We start from the raw sequence: 18,351 nt of genomic DNA, 5'->3' as shown, positions 1-18,351 counted from the left end.
ATCTAATGCCTTCTTCTGGTGTGCAGATATTCCCGCAGACAAGACATCCACATATATTAATATATACATACATACATACATTCTTACATACATATACACATACATCTTTTTTTAAATGTTGTTATCATAGACGCTAAGATAGAACAGTACTTACCAGAGGCTGAGGAGGAAAGAGAAAAGAGGGGATGAGGAGAGATTGACAAATGTGCAGGATGTTCTAGTTGGGCAGGTCGAAAAGGGCCCTGTGTGCCTGCAACTGAACAGTTAGGTGCCAATAGATAACAATACACCGCGCACTTCAAAAAGCTACAAGTACTAATTCTGAATGTGAGAACACAGAGAAACAGTGTTTGAGGAGACAGGCTCACTTGTGTTTGATCATTATAAAACACACAAGGGCTACAGCTGGGGTTAGGGTGGGGCAACTAATTGCTTAGCAGGAGTGAGGGAAGGTTGCATCTCAGCACAGAATCAATCAATCAATCAATCAATCACGTTATCTATAAACACATACAATTTTAATGTCAATTTAAAAATATCTTCATTATATTTTACTTTTTTGAGATTTTATGTGAGCATTTTGTCTTGCATGTATGTCTGTGTAGCCAGTGCATGCCTTGTGCCCAAGAAGTGTAGAAGAGGGCGTTGGATCTCCCGAAATTAGAGTTACCATCACGTGATCACAGGGAATTGATCCCAGGGCCTCTGGAAGAGCAGCAAATGCTAGGATCTGCTGAGCCATCTCTTTAAGCCTCTGCATTTAGTGTTTTGTGTGTGTGTGTGTGTGTGTGTGTGTGTGTGTGTGTGTGTGTGTTTGGGGGGAGCACCTGCCACTGTGTGTACGTGGATGTCAGAAGACAAAATGGAAGGGTTAGTTCTCTCTACCATGTGGGCTCCAGGGGTCACACTCAGGTTGTGAGCCTTGAGGGCAAGCATCATTACCTACAGAGCCATTTCATGAGCCCTCAGAAACATTTTAATGTGTTAATATATACATATATACATACATATACTATACATATACACATGTGCATATTCATACATCCTTGCATACACACACACACACACACACACACACACACACACACACACACGCACACACACACACACACACACGGGCTAAGGAGCTGGTGGTATGGATAAAGTGGCCGTTGTGCAAGCATGAGGACCTGAGGTCAGATGCCCACCACTATACAAGCCAGGCATGGCAGCACCTGCGGGCAACTCCAGCAATGGCAGCCGCCACGGCGACAGATCCTGGGGACCTCCTGATCTAGTCTAGCTGAGAGCGGGTGCAGGTTCAGTGGGGGAGACACTACCTCAGAAGGTAAGTTGGACAAGTGACTGAAGGAAGAGGTCAGCCTCCAGCCTCCACGGGTGTTCACGGGCATGTACCCCTACACCCCACCCCATGGAGAGACCCAGACAGACAGACACAAGACATATCCACGCAATGAAATATCATTTGACAAGAAGAAGTCTTGAAATAGCTGGCTAAATGATACCCCAATTAAGTAGGTCTTGAAAATATTATGTTAAGTGAACAGAGCCAATCAACTCTGAAAAGAACATTCGATGGGCCACTTCAAATGGAGTAATCCCATGGGAATTTATCTCATCACTGTGACTTTTTTTTTTAAAGCCATCCTGGAAATCAATGTTCATCTGACAGATTGGCAAATTGATACTTCTATAATATAGCCTCAAATCCAGCCTGGGGGGGGGGGGGGAAGAGGTGAACCAGAGAGGGTAGCGCACATTTCTGCTATTTCTCCAAAAGACACTCTGTTAACTCTACCCAAATTACAATTGCAGACTTATGTCATAAGTTCAAGACCAGCCTGGGCTGCATAGTGAGCTGAGAGCTACCCAGCCAGCTGCAGGTTAGCCTAGGCTACATAGTTAATGCAGACCAGCCTAGATGAGATGGAAATACTCCCAGCTTACCTGCTTTTGTTCAGATCCTGGCTCAGCCTGTCATGGATACACTGAGCACTCTCGGCTTCCGTATTCTGTCCTGCAGAAGGAGGTTTGTCAGTGACTTCTCCACACGGCTGTGGCAAGCCGCTTTCTCTGCCAGTGATCAATGTTACTATGGACACCAGGTGACTGCTGCAGTCACCCAGAGCCTCACAGAGAGTGTGCTGTGTGTGTGCTCCAGCAGCAGAGACCAGGCAGGCTTCCCACAGAGGCAGCCCCACACAGGGCAGCAAGGTCCCTACAGCAGGGAGAGAGTCTGACAAAGGAAGTCTTTGGATCGCTGAAATGTCACTGGGCTGAAAAGCTACTACACACCATCTGGACACACAAAGGGGGAACTGCAGAGACTGCTGTGACCAGCAGCGGTTCATCAGCGCCGCAGGTCACACAGCACTCTCGACCCTTACTCCTCTGCCCTAGAAAACCCCAGAAGCCATCTAAATTGGGGGCTTTCAGAGGAGAGTGGCCCCCAGGGACAGGTACCATGCTAAAATGAGCCCAGGATGCTCCACCCCATCCCTATGTGACCTGTGCCATTGTGTAGATGGGAAACTGTGGTACAAAAAGGGGCTAGCTGTCTGCCTGAGGCTACACAACAACTAAGAGACAGCCTTAGGAAGCAAGCAAGGATGGTCTAGGCTCCATAGCCTCCCAGACCCGGGTCCATCTCATCATGAAGGCACCAGCCTGTGTCCACCCTTGCCCACCATCCCTTAGGCTGTTCTCAGCACGGCAGGGACACCAGCAGCACCACTGAGCATTGGGGAAGCGGGGCGTCCGCCATGGGGGAACGGATGAGTAGGAAGCGGTAGGTAGACTTGGCAGTGCAGGGCCCCCACATACAGGCGCCTGCCCAGCCAGATTGGGGGAGCCTCATGGTTTGGGGGTACACTAGTGTCATTCTGGGGGGCAGCATGCTAGCCTACAGACTGCCTTGCCAAGGCGCCTTCCTCTGACTCCACTGCCAGCTCCTCAGCTCTCCCAGACCCTGGAAACAGGGACAGCCAGTCAGCCATGTCTGACAAAGAAGCTAAGTCAGGGCCTGGGCCACTCTCTGAGGTCTTAGCTGTCTTTCCCCCAAGGTCACTGGTCCTAGATGATCTCATGGAGAGTCTTAAGCTCATGGGACAGCTCATTTTTCTAAAGAGGAACAAAGACTAGACAGAAAGCCAGGCACACACTTCAGGCCCCCAGAGCTAAGCCACCACAGCCTCCTTCCAACCCTGACTGTCTTTAGTGTGGCCGAGGGAACTCCCTGCTTACCTGGGGAGCCTTTCACAAATGGCTTAGCAATGTGGGCTAAGAAAATCCTCACCACAGCATGATGACTGACACTTACTTAGCATCTACTGAGCACCCTCACAGGGGCTCATGTAGCCCAGGCTGGCCCTGAAGTTCTGAGCTCTTGCCTTCACCTCCCAAATTCCGTTTACATGGTGCTTGGGCCTGGTAGCTGGACACCCACGCCAGCTCATTTTATGAGTTTTCTAGAGATAAGAGTCATACTATATAGCCCTGGCTAGCCTAGAACTCAGCAGGTAGACCAGGCTGACTTTGAACTCAGAAATGCACCTGCCTTTGCCTCCCTCACCAGTGCTGTAATTAAAGGCCTGCGCCACATATGAGGCCTGTGTGTCATTCTTCAGCCCATTTTACAGATGAGGTGAAGCAGATGAGTCTAAGATCCTGCGACAGCTGGTGATTTGTGTGACAATATTTTACTTTCCAGCCGGTAGGCTGCCCCTGAGGGCTGCAAAGGCGCTCAGGAAAGAGCCTGTGGCTAGGCTGCTCTTTCTTGGAACCCAGAACGTGGACAGCTCCGTTGCAAACTCCTGGGTGAGAAGGGAACATGGGGCAGGGACAGACCCTCCTGTGGTTCACACACACACACACACACACCCAGGGGTCTCTCAGAAGTCTGCAACCTTGCAGTCTGCAGCCAGGATGCAGGAGACTTCCTGGGAGCCAGGAAACCCTTCTTTTCCACACCATCCCAGCAGGCAGAAGACTAGGGAGGAGGTGTAGCTGGGGAGTCACTAGCACAAGGCTAAGAGACACGCCAAGATGGCTCATTAGTGAGTTGGGGACTCCCACTGCTGTGTGACCCTAGACAGGCCACATTTCATCTGGGCTGCAGCCAGCATCTGGGCACAAAGTCCCTAACATGTTCAGGATGAGGGAGTGACCTTGGTGGGCCACTGAAGTAACAAGTTCTAATCTCTCCCCAACCTCTCCATCCCCTCTTCCCTAGCTGCAGGCGGATGGGCCCCGAGAGGGGTTGCCAGCCGGCCCCTGCCCACGGTGCCCGCTGTTCCCTGCCAACTGCTCTGGTTGCTTCTCGACTCTGGGAACATAGTGCCCCCTCCTCCCCGCCCACACCCAGGTGGCATCTCCCTTGGGGACATGGGTGGGCAGGAGCGCCAAGTGGCCAAGCCCAAGTGCAGGAACAGTCCTAAGCTCCTCCCCACCCCTCACCCCAGGAGCCGTTGCCTTTCACTCTCCATGAACTGACAATATGGACCATGAATAAAGGGCAGTGGTCAGACTTAACCCTCCTGCCTGCTGAGGGCCTGCTGCTTGCTCCAAATCCCTCCACTCCCCTCCCTTCCCCTCAACTCTACCTTCCCCCTTCCCCCTCCCCTACCCCTACCTTCCACCTGCCCCTTCCCCCCTCCCCCACCTCTACCTTACCCCTGTTCCTCCCCTACCCTCCCTCCACCCCTACCCTCCCCCGCCCCGCCCCCAGCCGCCATTTGCTTTATCCCTAATGATCCTCCTGTCTCTACATAGGCTGTCCCCTCCTCGGGGACTGCTCATGGTCAGTTCCTGACCTCACCTTTCCACACCCAGTAAAAAGATGTAGTCCTCTTTATCCAGGCTCACAGAGCCCCTCATCATGAGGATTAAGAGCTGAACCACCTAGGTTCCAAACCCAGATCCAGCCCTTCCACACCATACCGCGTGACCCTGGCACCTTCTCCCGCTCTGTGCCTGTCCCCTCCCCTATCCAATCAGGATACAAGCAGCCCAGCCATGAGCATGTGATAAGTCCCTAGCTGTGGAGCCCCACGAACAGGGCCCAAAGGCCAGAAAGCACACTCGGTGTCCATCAGAGCAGTACCTACTGTGTGCCGGCCACCTACTACGCTAAGCGCTAGGCTCTGAGCTCAGCAGGGCCACTGGCAGGCTGGCCTTAGGAGCCAGCGTCCTCACCAGCAAACTATACCAGGAGAGGGAGGAGGCAGCTGGCGGGAAGGGACAGTGGGCTTTGGGTAGATTATAAATTTGCAGCTACACAGACAAGTACATTGAAACGGCGAACACTGGAGAGCTACTTTAGTATGATGTGAGAGGGAGCAAGGGAGGGGGAGGGGTCAGAGGGGCTGCTGTGGCTTCTCTGGACAGAAAGAAGCCGGCTACAATACATCAATGAACTATGCCTGAGTACCCAAGTACTCCAAACAGACACCCATCTGCACCTCAGGTCTTCCTCTACCTCCATGTCCTCCCTGCCCTCTCCATTTCGCAGCCTCCATTTCCTGTTGCTCCAACACTCCAAGCATGCCTCCCCCTGCCCCTCCCCCCAACGTCTCAGGGTCTCTGCACTGATGTTCCCTTCCTAGGTTCTACTCCTGAGAGTTGAGCCCACCCCTCCCGGTGCCAGCCAATCTTCCACTGTGGGCCCTGAAGGGCACAGTAGCAGCCCATCCACTTCCCAGCTGATAGATCAAACCCCCTCCCCATTTTATGTAGGGTCCACAGCAACTGGCTCCCCCCAACAGGCCGTGCCCACCGATGCCCTGTTCACTGGTTTTCTGTCCACCCTGCCAGCCAGCAAACACTGCAGGGATTGCGTCTCGCTGGTTCTCTGACGTGTCTCCAGCCTCCAGATGATTGTCCAGCGCATAGAAGTGCACAGCATACATGGATGGATGGATGCATGGATGATGGTGGATGGTGACAGATGGATACGTGGTCAGATAACATGAACAGGTAGATAGGCGGGTGAAAGGAGAGACAGGTAGGTGAATGGGTAGATGTGTATATAGATGGGCCCCACTGAGGACTGGGCAGGTGGGTGATTAGGTAAGTAGGTAGGCAGATGGATGGATGGATGGATGGATGGGCAGATGGATGGATGGATGGATGGATGGGCAGATGGATGGATGGACAGGCGGACGGACGGACAGATGAATGGATGGAAGATGGCAGGATGGCAGGGTAGATGAGTGGACAGACAGGTAAGGTGGACAGGTGGGTGGGTAGTTAGATAAGTGGTTGGGCCCACCTAGAACAGGAAAAAGAGGTAGCCTGGGCCACAGGTCTATCCATCCCCAAAGGCTAAGCCCCACCCCTGCGCTCCCTGCATGAAGTCCCAGCAGAGGCTCTGACCACCCAACTTACTGAGACAATGTAAACTATAAAGCAACTCCAGTGCCCAAGCTCCGCCTAGCACAGGCCTGGGCCAGGGGTGGGGTGAGAGGGAGGGGGGGTGCTTGCCAAGTGAGTAAGGAGAGAGGCAGGAGTGGGGGTGGGGGAGCGGATCCAAGGGCCCGGGCTGTCTGTCGGAACGTGCCTGGTCCTGCATCCTCAGTCCAAGCACGCTGGGGGCTGAAAAGCCTCAAACCAGCTCTGCCAGTGCCACCGGGCAGAGCCTGCAGGCTCCAGCTGGCCCTGACCAAAGTGGAGGCCAGAGACAAGCTAAGCAAGTGAAAAATGGGGCTCACACCCCAAGCCCAGGACAGACAGACTGGCCCTGTTGCTCACTGCCGGACCTCAGCCCCTGACCTGTGTCATGGAGGACAAGATCTCTTCCTAAACCTAGATATCCAAAGTGTCCACCCTGCAGGCCTCAGGCTGCAGAGCCCCAGGCCAGACAGAATGCAACCTCACACAAAGTGGTAACTTACTTTCAACAAGATTACACATACACATCTGTTTTGTTTTGTTGTGTTTTGTTTTTAGAACTCATGTCCCTGGAACATGAACCATATAGAGACAATGTTGTGTTACAATGTCAGGAGGCTGCACACCCCTGCCAGTGCAGAGAAGCCGAAGTGAGCAGGAGCGGAGCCTGAGCAGGGGGAGGGGAGGGGAGGGGCGGGGCTCGGAGCAAAGTGACCTGGCTCACAATGCTGAACTGTTCTGCCAGGTTAGGAGGCCTTCTGCACACTGTGGTGCCCTTCTGGGCTGTTTCCCCGGGTGGAGAGAGGCTTTGGCTCTGATTGCAGGAACCTTCGACCCCAAGGTGCAGAGATATTGAAAGCCCCAGCCCTGTTCCAGCCCAGCTGTGGCTGGGCAGGCCCTCACACACCTGCGATGAGGAGGCTTTCCTGCCGAGCTGGGAAGGAGAGACTGAAGAACAGAGGAAACTGAGGCTCGGCTCCCACAGCAGGTGAGAGTCAAGCTTTCTCAAGCCCAGAGGCATACTGAACAGACTCCATTTCCCAAGACAGAAATGGGTATACTTTAATATAGCTGTCTGGCATTTGGCGGCCAGGGTCTGTATAAAGTCATAAGTCACCTAGGCCTTGAGAGCCCAAACCTAGCCCTGCCCCACTATGTGAGCCTGGCGGTGGAGAAGCCATGCTCAGCCTCGGTTTCTTACCCTCATAGCCTGCAAGCCTCCAAACCTTGTCAGTGGCAGCTCCGGACACTCCCTGTGCTCCCTGAGCCCATGCTCGTTCCTTCTCTCCTGCACCACCATTCTGGAGCAGAGATGCCGAGCTGAGCCGTCAGCCCTCAACCTCCTTGTGGGCCTTACCCCTGAAGGCCTTGAGTCCCTACTGGGGACCACGCCAGTCCTCACCTTCCCCTCATTTCCCTCTAAAGCACAAGTCAATAGCTTCCCCATCCCTGGAAACAGCATGCTCCTGCCTCAGAGCCCTGGCACAAGCCACTCTCTGCCCAGAATTTACTCCCTCCCTCCCCTCCCCTCCATTTCTCCACAACTCCCTCAGTTTCCTTGGGTCTTCAGGACACATGCCGCCTGCTCCGTTAGGTGTTTCAATGGCCACACCTCAGCCAGCTCTTCTTTCTCCCAGTCTCAGTTCAAAATCGACCTTTCCAGAGGACTTAAGAACCCCTCAGCCCTGCCAGAGGGCCTCCACTCCTCTTTCCTGGCCTGACCCTTCACCCTGACGGCAGCCATCTGTGGATGCGTACAGGGCCACTGCTATCCACTCACAGCTGACACTTGCTGGGAAGTGTTGCTTTAACACCCGCGCATAACTAGGACGGTTTTGAACACCTTCAGAACAGAGCAGATGGTGTGGCCAAAGAGCAGAGGCCCAGTGAGGCGAAGGTGCCTGGGGTAAAGGATGGAAGGAAGACAGACAAACAGAAAGACGGGTGGCTGGATGGAAGGATGAATGTTGGATGCGCAGGGAACCCACAGTAGGCTCGGGATTTGCCAGGAATGCCTGGACTCCTGAGAACTGACTGAAACAGCAAAGAGACACTGAGCTTCCCAGCCGGAGCAGCCGGGTGTGTCTGTGCAGCCCTCTGGGTTCCCACCCTGGACCTCAGAGAGCTCCTTCTCCCAAGGGATAGAGTGCAGAGGAGGAACACACAGCCCTGCTCCCCAGGGAGGGGGCTCCCAGGCTCCATCTGTCTCCCCACAAAGGGGCTTTGTCCTTGGAGCTAAGAGCTCGGGGCGCCCGGAAGCTGGCCCTTGGAAGCCCAGCCAGGCCGTGGCTCTGAGCCAGGCTCTCCCAGACTGTACAACACTGGACACAGCCCTCAAGAGAACAGCTTCTATTTCTGTGAGGGGAGAAACTGAGGCTCGGGAAGGCAAAAATCACTTAGCCGAGCTCTCCCAGCAGGAATCAAAGTGAAGCTTCGAAGCCAGGCCTGTTGGGTCCAGCAGTAGACAGCTCTCAGACCATCAGGAGCCGAGGAGAGGGTGACTGTGCCCTGGGAGGGAGGAGGCTGGGATCTGGACCAAAGTCCACCTTAGGTGCCTGGGGTACCCAACCGTAGGATCCCCCCATTTCCTGAAGGGCAGTTTTACCAAAAGATGCAGTAAGAAGGAAATGTGACAACCCTCCCTTCCCCCCACCCCACCCCACTCGGGCTCTTGGTATTCCCAGACACAGCCACTCAGCAGGGCTCCCTGGGCCACTGCAGCAAGGCCATACTGCCTGAGCCAGGCGTGACCCACAGAACTGGACACACCCATCTTCCCAGGGCCCTCCCACCCCATAAGGCTGTATGTAAACAGCTTATGCTTGGGGTGTCCACAGAGGGCACCGGGTCCAACCCCAGCTCCCAGCGCTCATAGCAAGCTCACAGGCTGTATCATAAGGCCCTGGCGAGGCTCCTCAGAAGGCCAGTCTCTGTCCTCTGCCCAGTCAAGACCTTTGACCCCTGTCTTAAGCCACTGCTCCACTTCATCCTTCTCTGTTCTCCACCACCTATGCCTGCCCTGCTCCCACAACACTCTGAGAGTGCAGGATGAACCAGGGTCCTTCTCAGCATGGACACATGACCCAAAGTTCCACAGCCCCAGGTGATGCATACTCACACACACCACACACACACCACACACACACACACACACAAACACACTCTTACTTCCCGGGTTCCCTGTCTAGCATGCCCTCACCCTTTAAGACCTAGGTGACTTTCCTTCCCAGAAGCCTCCTTGGCATTGTCAGGCTGCCATCATTCCCGCAGCACCTAGCTGACAGCGGAGAAAACATCAGGGGCTGTAATTGCTCCACAGCATGGCTTCCAGCGCCCCCAAGACTGGTCATGTTGTCCTGTCCTCCACAGTCCATCTCCCCTCAGAGCCCTGCAGCAGCCTCCAGTGCCCCACCCCCACCCCACCAGGTGTGCACCCTATCACTGACCCAGACACCATCGGGTGCTAATCATGGACAGTGCCAGGAGCCCAGGGGCAGAGGCCCAGGCAACACTGAAGGTGGCCAAGGCCTAGTCTGACCATGATAGCCATGGATCTAAGGTGTGGGCAGAGTGGGTGGGGGGGGGAGCTGCCTGCAAATGGCCAACTGGTAACCAAACCCACGTTGCTTCTAAAACTAGGGCACAGGATTGAAATGGGAACAGCAGAATTGTCCCCAAATAGAACAGTGGCTCATCTGGTTCCTGGCCTTGGGAACACCTGGAGGGGTGGGGGTAGGGCGAAGGAGACAAATCCTGCAGTGAGGGCCCATTCTACCCACAAGCCCCCTGTGGGTCCCAGGCTGCCCCACCAGCAACCCTTCGATCACACCATCCTCTGCCTGAACAATCAATCTCCCTTTCCTACCCTTGACCACTGAAGGGAAACTTCCTACAGGCACAAGATATTTAGGGAGCCAGTCCAAGGGGAAACGCTGCTGCCTCCTGACATGGACCAGGGAGAGGCCATTTACCCGGGTGCCCAGCAGAGGCAGGTGGAACAGGGCCGGCTTCAGCCTCCCTTGGGGACTAGGTACAGCTCAGAACAAAGTCCACAGGGCACAGCAGGTCCACCTGGGCAGTACAGGAGTCCCACCCTGCCCAGGTGACAGATGGTGGAGCCAACTCAGGGAGATGTTGTCTCCTGCCAATCACCCAGCCACCTGAGGGGTTTCCTCAGTAGGAAGGTGGGCATGACTGCCTCTCACTGAATCCTTAGATGAAACCTCCAAGCTTCACCCCTTCAATGCTATGTGACTCCAGACAAGTCACTTAACCTCTCTGATCCATCTAGGCACACACAGGGGAAGACAGACTCAAGACCCAGGAGAATAGGGGTGTCCTGGCTGCCCAAGCATGGAGAGCACCCAGCAGGCACCCAACTTAGGGCCAGCTTCCTCATCTGTCAAATGAAGGTGATCACTGGGTTCTGTCTCCCTCACAGCCCTGCTGGGGCACACAGGTAACTACATAGAAGTGCTTTGTAAACTATAAAGTGCTGTACCCTCGGGAGTGGTAATTACCACACATTCCCTTAGAAGCAGAGAAAACCAGCCTTGAGGGATGGCAGAGAAAGGGTAGAGGAGGCGCAGGGGAAAGACAGACGGTGATGGGAGAGCCAGGGATACTTTAGCTACTGGAGGGCTTGTTCAACAGTGGGGTACTTAGCCAACTGTGATGGTGGATCCTGAAATCGCAGTTCTCAGAAAACAGAGGTAAGAGAATCACTCCTGCCAGTCTGGGCCACAAGATGAGTTCCAGCCCAGTCTAGGCTATACAGCAAAACCTTGTGTCAGACACACCCCCAATAAAAGAATGGGGGACCTTCACAGGAGTGGAGAACCTGTACAGGCAAAAGCAGACAGGAAACCAGGCAGTGGCTCAGAGCGCCTGCGGGGTAACCCACAACACAGAAGAGAGGCTGGGTCTAAGGAAGGAACTCTGTCTCGACTGGGGACATCTCCAGGAGACATGTAGAGGCCCGACCCCTCTCTGAGCCTCCGTTTGCCTCCACCAGAAACAAGGGAAGTACAGCTTGTACCCAGGCCAGCATGCGAAGCACCCACTAGCAGATGCCTCCTAGGAAGGACCCCACGCAGTAGGGAGGTTCTTGGGCACTGCAGGTCATGGGATGGACATGTGACCATCTTCTAGGAAGGACAAGGGGGGGGGGTGGGAGCTGGCCTTGGAGTAGCTGGATGGAGCTGGCAGGCTGTAATCAGTGCAACCCTTCCTAGATACACAGGCCAGACAACCACAGACCACGGTGGCTGCTGCCAGCCCAGAGGATTCCCAGATCAATTCGCTTTTCTGGCTGATCACAGAATCGCCTTCCCTTACAGCATGAAAACACCCTCTGTGGGCCCTGTGCCTGAGCACTGGACATACACTAGTGTGCCTGAGAGTCAGGCCACCTTCTCAGAGGTACGCTAGAGCTACACAGATTGAGGAAACTGAGGCACAGAGCAGTCATCTTCCCCACCATCAGATTCAGCAAAATGGCTGCCATGTCAGAATTCAAACCCAGAGCCAATTGCCTTCCTAGGCCTTACTACTATTAGGAGATCATGCAACTGAACCATCCAATAGCCACCAGCCACAATTACAAACCCAAGAAGTCAGGGAACCCATACTATGCCTAAGAAAGATACCAGCCGCAGTGGGGACACTCAGCAGAACCCAGATACCCACAGTCCCCCAGACTGCAGATGTCCAGGCCCGCATCTCAACAGCTGGATGGCTACAGTCATCTTAGCTTCTTAGAGCTCCTGTTCTTCTTCCACATAATAGGAACAAAAGTCCCATCCACTCCAGGACAGGAAACAGATACAGTGGATCACTCCGCTGTGGTCCAGCCCTGGAGAACATAATGTGTGGATACTGGCATCAGATAAACTCAAGCGGAGGCCACAAGCTGGACAGAGTGGCCTGCGAGAAGCTATCAGGCCCCGGCAGGATCCCCAGGCTTCCTGATGCTTCCAAGCCTGTTTCCAGTCCCCAGTGTCCGATTCAGTTGTGTTGGCTGCACGGTCTAGCAGCCCAAGGACGCCTAAAAGACCTGTGTCTCCCATTGCCAAGAGCGGGCAGACACCCTCCACCTATCCAGGACATCCCCCACCCCACCCAACCCCAGGCAGGACCCTGTCTCCAGTTCCCAAAGAAGAGACAAGCTCCACGGTGAGAACTCTGGGGACCAGAACAGGAAGAAATAAACCACCATTTTTCAGTTTCTTCTCGGTTCCAGCTTCTCTTTTCTAGAACTCGTCTGAGTAGTCCTAGGGGGAAGTCACTTGCCCAAAGTCTCATAGCAAAGAATGGAAACAGAGGGCTCCGGCTTCCTGCTCTGGGATTCTCCCCAGTTGCTGAGACCTCCAGTCAGGCCAGCTGGCAGGCTATGCTCACGCAGGCTGTCTGTGGGGACAGTCCTACATCAAAAAGACATTAGCATTTTCTTCCTAGCTTGGCCAAATTGCCCTGGGTCTCTCTCCTTCATTCTCAGCCCCCTCAACCCCCACCCCACCCACATACACACACAGGGAAGAGACAAGGTCTGGATAGATCAGGAATGACAAACTCATAGCACACAGACAATGCTTGCTAAGCTTCTGTTCAGAGCAGACATTATGAATCTATCACAGCACTGTTTCCCATGAAGCCAACCCTGGACCTCAGAATGCGGCTCAACAACAGCACTTCAGCTTATGAAACTGGAGTCAGGACTTCTTGTCAGACCCAGAGAAGAGAAAATATATATTGTACAGTGACTGTCAACACACTAAGCTATTAGGATAACCATAGGAAAGAGGCTGTGACTTGACTCTAGGCTTACCAGTGGAATGAGGCCTTGAACAACAGATCTCCCTAAGAGAGTGGGATCCCAGCCTCTCCTTGGCCCTGTCAGCTGCAAGTCCGTTTTACAGCTTCACCCTTGTGTCACAGGACAAGAGCCAACTGCTAGAAGAGACAAGACCTCAACCTATGTCTGGTAGATGACATTAAGTCCTGATGCCTTAAGTACCCCATGTCCATCCTCTTGGGACATCCAGGGAGCCACTGTTGCACTTTATAGATGAAGAAACTGAGGCCCCTCAAAGGTGATGGGGTTTTCCGCAGGGAGATGAAGAACGCACAGGAGGCCTGAGATGCTGTGAAGTCTGACGGGCCACAGAGGGGCAGGAGGACTTCAAACCGAGGCTGTGGTTCACAATGGGGCCTCCACACAGGGCCTCTGCAGGGCTCTGAGACTCCAGGGGCACCAGGTTATAAATGTGAAATACAGGAGCCCATCCCTGGGAAACGTAGGCAAGTGGCCTTTTCTCTCTAGGTCTTAATGGTTTACATGCAGAAAGCCAGACTATCTCCTGTGCACAATGCCCAGGTCATCTTTCTGGCACAGAGATGGCAGGGCTCACAGTCAGCCAGCATCCTAGGAACATCCTTTTCTGTGAGCATCCTCTTCTGGCAAAGCCCTGTCCAAACTGGGACCTTCAGACCCACGTCAACTCTCACTCGAGGCTGTGGCCGCACAGATGGCAAGGCTGAGCCCGGAGATACTAACAGACTTCCCGATGCCACATAGAACAAACAGGACCCATTTTCTGTACATTAACTAATGCTGGTTAAGCTTTCTCTTAACCCCACCTGGAAAGGGAGAGGTGCTTGGCCTTTCTGTGATGAAGAAGCCAAGCCCCAGAAAGAAACAATGAAGGACCCAGAGACACACAGCAAATAGAATGGTCAGCAGTCAGAACTTGAACTCAGGCCTATCAGATGCACAAGCATGAGCCCCAGTTTCCTGGCTGACCTTCCCTGCTCTCCAGCTCCCTCCCAAGCTTCGCCCATACCCCGCCCTGCCCCACCCCCACACTGCACTTCCAGATCTCTGGGCTGTCACTGCCTCTGGCTTTTCCTACTGTACCTTCCAAACCTAGCCTCATAGACCTCCTTCTCTTCCTGAGACCTGATAAGAACTCCCACAGAACATGGGAGTCCAGACTACACATCTATTCCATTAGCTCTGTGCCTTGGTCTCCAGCCTAATCCGGTTCTTACAGAGGATCCCCTATGTTAAAAACAGAGGCTGAGACCCTCTCCCAGGCCTCTAGGGGCCCATACAGGGGAGTAGCCCTATTGATAGCACCCAGTTGGATCATCCTGTCTCATAGCTCTCTCTTTGGTTCTCCACAACCATTATACACTCCCCCACCCCACCCCAGGGCCTTTGCACATACACACCTCTTCCTGCCTGGCACACCTTCCTCTAGCTTCATGCCCAGACACCTCCTACACTCCTCCAAGATTCCTCTGCTCCACAGGCCTTGCCCTTATCACAGCCACAATTATATATTCATTTATCTGGCCACTTGCTTGATACATGGCCTATCCCCCACACTCCAGTTTCTAGGAGGCAAGGACCTGTTAACAGTTTCCCAGCAAGTCCCCAGGCAGATGACCTTCTGAATAGAAAGGAAGAACACTGACCCAGCAGCATTCTTGGCTGGTCGGCCACCGCTTCCCCAGCTCAAGCCCCTCCCCCAGGAAGCTGTCTGCTCCTCCTACCACAAAGCCACTCAACAAAGTTCCCAGGCCCTGGTGCACACATAGTATGTGCTCAATGCACGATCAAAGCCAGCAGAGGACCAGATGGACAGCAAGAACAAAAATCATTTAACCATGACCTTCCTAGATCCTGGGGGGGGGGGGGGCTCCAAGGAGCAAGATATGCCCCATTCTCACCCTCAGATGACAATCAAGGAAGAAGCCCAAACAGGAGCAGCCTATGTGCTGGAGGCTGGTGGGGGCTGGGGGGGAGGTCACAGGAGACAGGAGATGGGGTAGAGACAGGGTTGCCCTAAGGCTGGGATAAACAAGGGTGAGCATGAGATGGGGAGAGGGGGTGGGGCATGGCACGCCTAACACTCATTCTCAGCATGTACCCCACCATGTAGACAGGAGGTCAGCTGAGAGGTGACACACTGTAAATCACTTCCCCTGTGGAAAGGCTACCTCACCAGGACACACCCCATCTCCAGTAGGACCTCATGTCTCCTCCAGGTGCGGGAGATACGGACGGAACCTTTTCCAACAATGCCTTGTGCCTGACCTAAAACTACCCAGCCTTCACTGTCACCGCAGGTTAAAGGGCAGCCAGTTAGGTCCTCAGGAAGGCTATGCTCCACTGCAGCTGCAGACCAGGCTAGCCCCAGGAGGAGTTCACTAGCTATCAGCAGCTCTGAGCCAGGCGATGGTGGCGCACGCCTGTAATCCCAGCACTCTGGGAGGCAGAGGCAGGCGAATTTCTGAGTTCGAGGCCAGCCTGGTCTACAAGAGTGAGTTCCAGGACAGCCGGGGCTACACAGAGAAACCCTGTCTCGAAAAAAAAAAATCAGCAGCTCTAGTCATAACTGTTTTCTTTCCTGATTTATCTTTCTGTGGTTCCGCAGCTAGCACCAGGGCCTTGCACAGGCTAAGCCTATGCCCTACCTCACAACCCAACTGATCAATCCTCCCTGACAGAACTGAGGCCAAAGGGAACCCAAAGCTGACTACATTCACCCTTCTGGAGGGGCTCCGGGGCACCCTTGGAAGCAAGGAGTTACCCGCTTCTGCAAGCCGCTGTGCCACAGGTACCTCAACCATCTTGTGCAAGCTCCAGGGTGGGACTCAGTTATTGAGCACTCCCCCCTCCCCCCCCCCCCGCCCCCACCCCATATATGCCAAGTCCTGGGCTGCCGAAGTGCAGGGACAGTCACCTGAAGACTGATGTGAAGAGTCCAGGGGGCAGTCCCTGGCTCGGATCACTCAGGAAAACAAGAAGCCTAGATACCTGGTCTCCATAAGGTTAGGATGAGTCCCCCACCCCCACCCTCGGATCCACCTTGGTAACTGAATCGGACCCCCATCTAGATGCTCCCACCACCACTGCCTTTACTGGGCAGTCTGCAAAGTTGGGAAGACCTTGTTCAGGGACCCATAAGCCTCACACACCTCTGTCCACCTTTCTGAATGCCCTAGAGGTTTAAGGGATACCCAGAGTGAGTCCCCCTGTTTAGCCTAGCCTTCGACCAGACCACCTACCACTGAGGAGGGCCTTGGCTCAGGGAGCTAACTAAGGCAGCAGTCCCCAAGACACACAGCATGACAAGTGGTGGGTCCTAGTAGGGGGCACAAACTCACCTCCAGTACCTGCCTTGGTGGGCAAGCGGACCTGGTGGCAGTAGTGAAACCCCAAAACTTTTGCCAACTTCTGAGCCCATCGGTCGCTGGGCCTGCGCAGGGGCGAGGCTGGGGGCTGGAGGTGGGTGGGGGTGGCGAGGACAGGGTGGCCCTGTCTCTTCCAAGCCAGCAACACCAGGCCCTACCCAAGGCCCCAGTGAGACCTAAGGAGGTAGTGTGGACCTCCAGGCGCCCCTTCACCGACGCCCACCCCACCCCCACCCCCACCGCCCACTCCGGGCTGGGGGCGCCGGGCCCGGCAGCCAAGATCGCGGGCGGCGCCGATCGGCCGGGTTTTCAAATGTGGCCTAACCGAGCCGAGGACTCTACGGCCGAGGGTCCCCGGGCTCCGGTGCCCCCCGCACCCATCCCGGCCTCCCCCGCGCATCCCAACAAAAGGCCGCGGCGGGCAGCTCGCGGGCCGCGCCGGAGAGTGGGCAGGGCGGGAGCCCGCAGCAGGGCGCGGGGCCGGCGGGGCGGGGGCGCTCACCTGCGCGGCGATCGCGAGCTCCGGACGCGCCCGGGCGGACCCCAGCGGGGCGCGCGGCGCTGGCGGGCGGCGGCCTGGCCGCTCCGGCGGGGCGGCCGGCTGGATTCCGGCCCGGGAGAGACAGACCGAGAGAAAGGGAGGAGGCGGCGGCGGTGGCGGCGGCGGCGAGGGGGAGGGAGCGCGCGGGAGGAGGGGCCGCGGCCGCCGCGAGCGAGCCCGAGAAAGGAGGAAGCGCGGACCCGGGCCCTGCCGACGACCCGGGGGACCTGCTGTGCGAGCTGGGCCCGCGCCTCCCGCACCTAGCCCCCCTCCCCGCAGCTCCGCCCGCGGGGGCGCCCCCTCCCCCCCCCTCCCCGCCACGCGCCGGGCTCGGCCTCCCGGGACCACGTTCGGGTTCCACCCTAGCTACCTGAGCTACGCACCACCGGTAGCTAGCACTGTCCGCAGACGCGGAAACTGAGGCACTGGCCACAACAGCCTTGACCTGAGCGTCTCTAACCTGAGACTGGAGCCGAAGGGAGAGGCAGCATTATTAAAATGTATCAAAAGGCAAGAAACAGTGGCTCACTATGTGGCCAAGGCTGGCCTTGAACTTGCGGAGCCTCCAGCCTCTGCCAATGGAGAGCAAGAACCTGCGCGGGGAGGGGGGGAAAGGGGGGGAGACAGCTCAATTAGGCCAAGCCTAAATTCACTTTCAATGCATAAGGAGACTATGTGCATCTGCTGGGCGGTATGCATGTTGCCACTAAGCATGGCAGAACCAACTGGACAGGAAGTAGAGAAGGAAAGTGGGGCGAGCAGGGTGGGATGTGGCTTCAGGCTGGTCTCAAAGACCTCCAGGTTCTAGAGCTGCCTGTTGGGGGTTGGGGAGCATCTTTGACTCCTCCCTTTCTCTCTGGAAACCATGTTCCTTCTTTGAAAGTGCTTCCATCTCACAGACAGGAAACTGAGACCCAACCAGGTTCATGTGGCACAGGCCTGGGCTTCTGACAAAGATCCCTCCTGAAGGGCAAGTCCTCCGTCATCCTAGATTGTGAGAGGATCGAGCCCCAAGGTACAGCTATGTCTCCCGGGAAACCAGGAAAGGGCAAAGCTTTGAGTCAGACTGATCTGAGTTCACATCTAGACCAGGTGCCTCAGGGTGTGTTCAGTCCATTAGCTTCCGGTCCCGGGCCCCCTCTGTTACGAAGGAGGAGTGGGCAAGACTGAAGATCTGAGGGCCCCAAGGAGAAAATGTGGCCAGAGTAGCCCACTGTGGCCGG

At 55.3% G+C, this 18,351-nt stretch overlaps 2 protein-coding genes across 5 annotated transcripts in view; one reads left to right on the top strand and one right to left on the bottom strand.

Moving 5' to 3' along the window:
• Nucleotides 1–17,161, bottom strand: part of Src (SRC proto-oncogene, non-receptor tyrosine kinase) — a 46,957-nt gene extending 29,796 nt beyond the window's left edge. The window contains exon 1 of one of the 4 annotated variants that reach the window (XM_052184136.1): nt 17,090–17,161. The gene's annotated coding sequence lies outside the window, so the exon portion shown is untranslated. Of the gene's footprint in view, nt 1–1,947; nt 2,018–14,619; nt 14,801–16,560; nt 16,674–17,089 lie in introns of those variants that run through there. The other 3 variants (XM_052184138.1, XM_052184139.1, XM_052184135.1) reach the window with 3 other exon arrangements.
• Nucleotides 1,954–17,549, top strand: LOC127684976 (translation initiation factor IF-2-like). The gene is made up of 2 exons (XM_052181726.1): nt 1,954–2,017; nt 17,090–17,549. Exons 1-2 carry the CDS (start codon nt 1,980–1,982, stop codon nt 17,547–17,549), a joined length of 498 nt encoding a protein of 165 aa, XP_052037686.1. The 5' UTR covers nt 1,954–1,979.
• The last annotated feature ends 802 nt before the right edge of the window (nt 17,550–18,351 follow it).

This window comes from Apodemus sylvaticus, chromosome 5 (genome assembly GCF_947179515.1).
Source record: "Apodemus sylvaticus chromosome 5, mApoSyl1.1, whole genome shotgun sequence".
Lineage (NCBI taxonomy): Eukaryota > Metazoa > Chordata > Mammalia > Rodentia > Muridae > Apodemus > Apodemus sylvaticus.
This window is presented reverse-complemented; position numbering and strand designations above follow the sequence as displayed.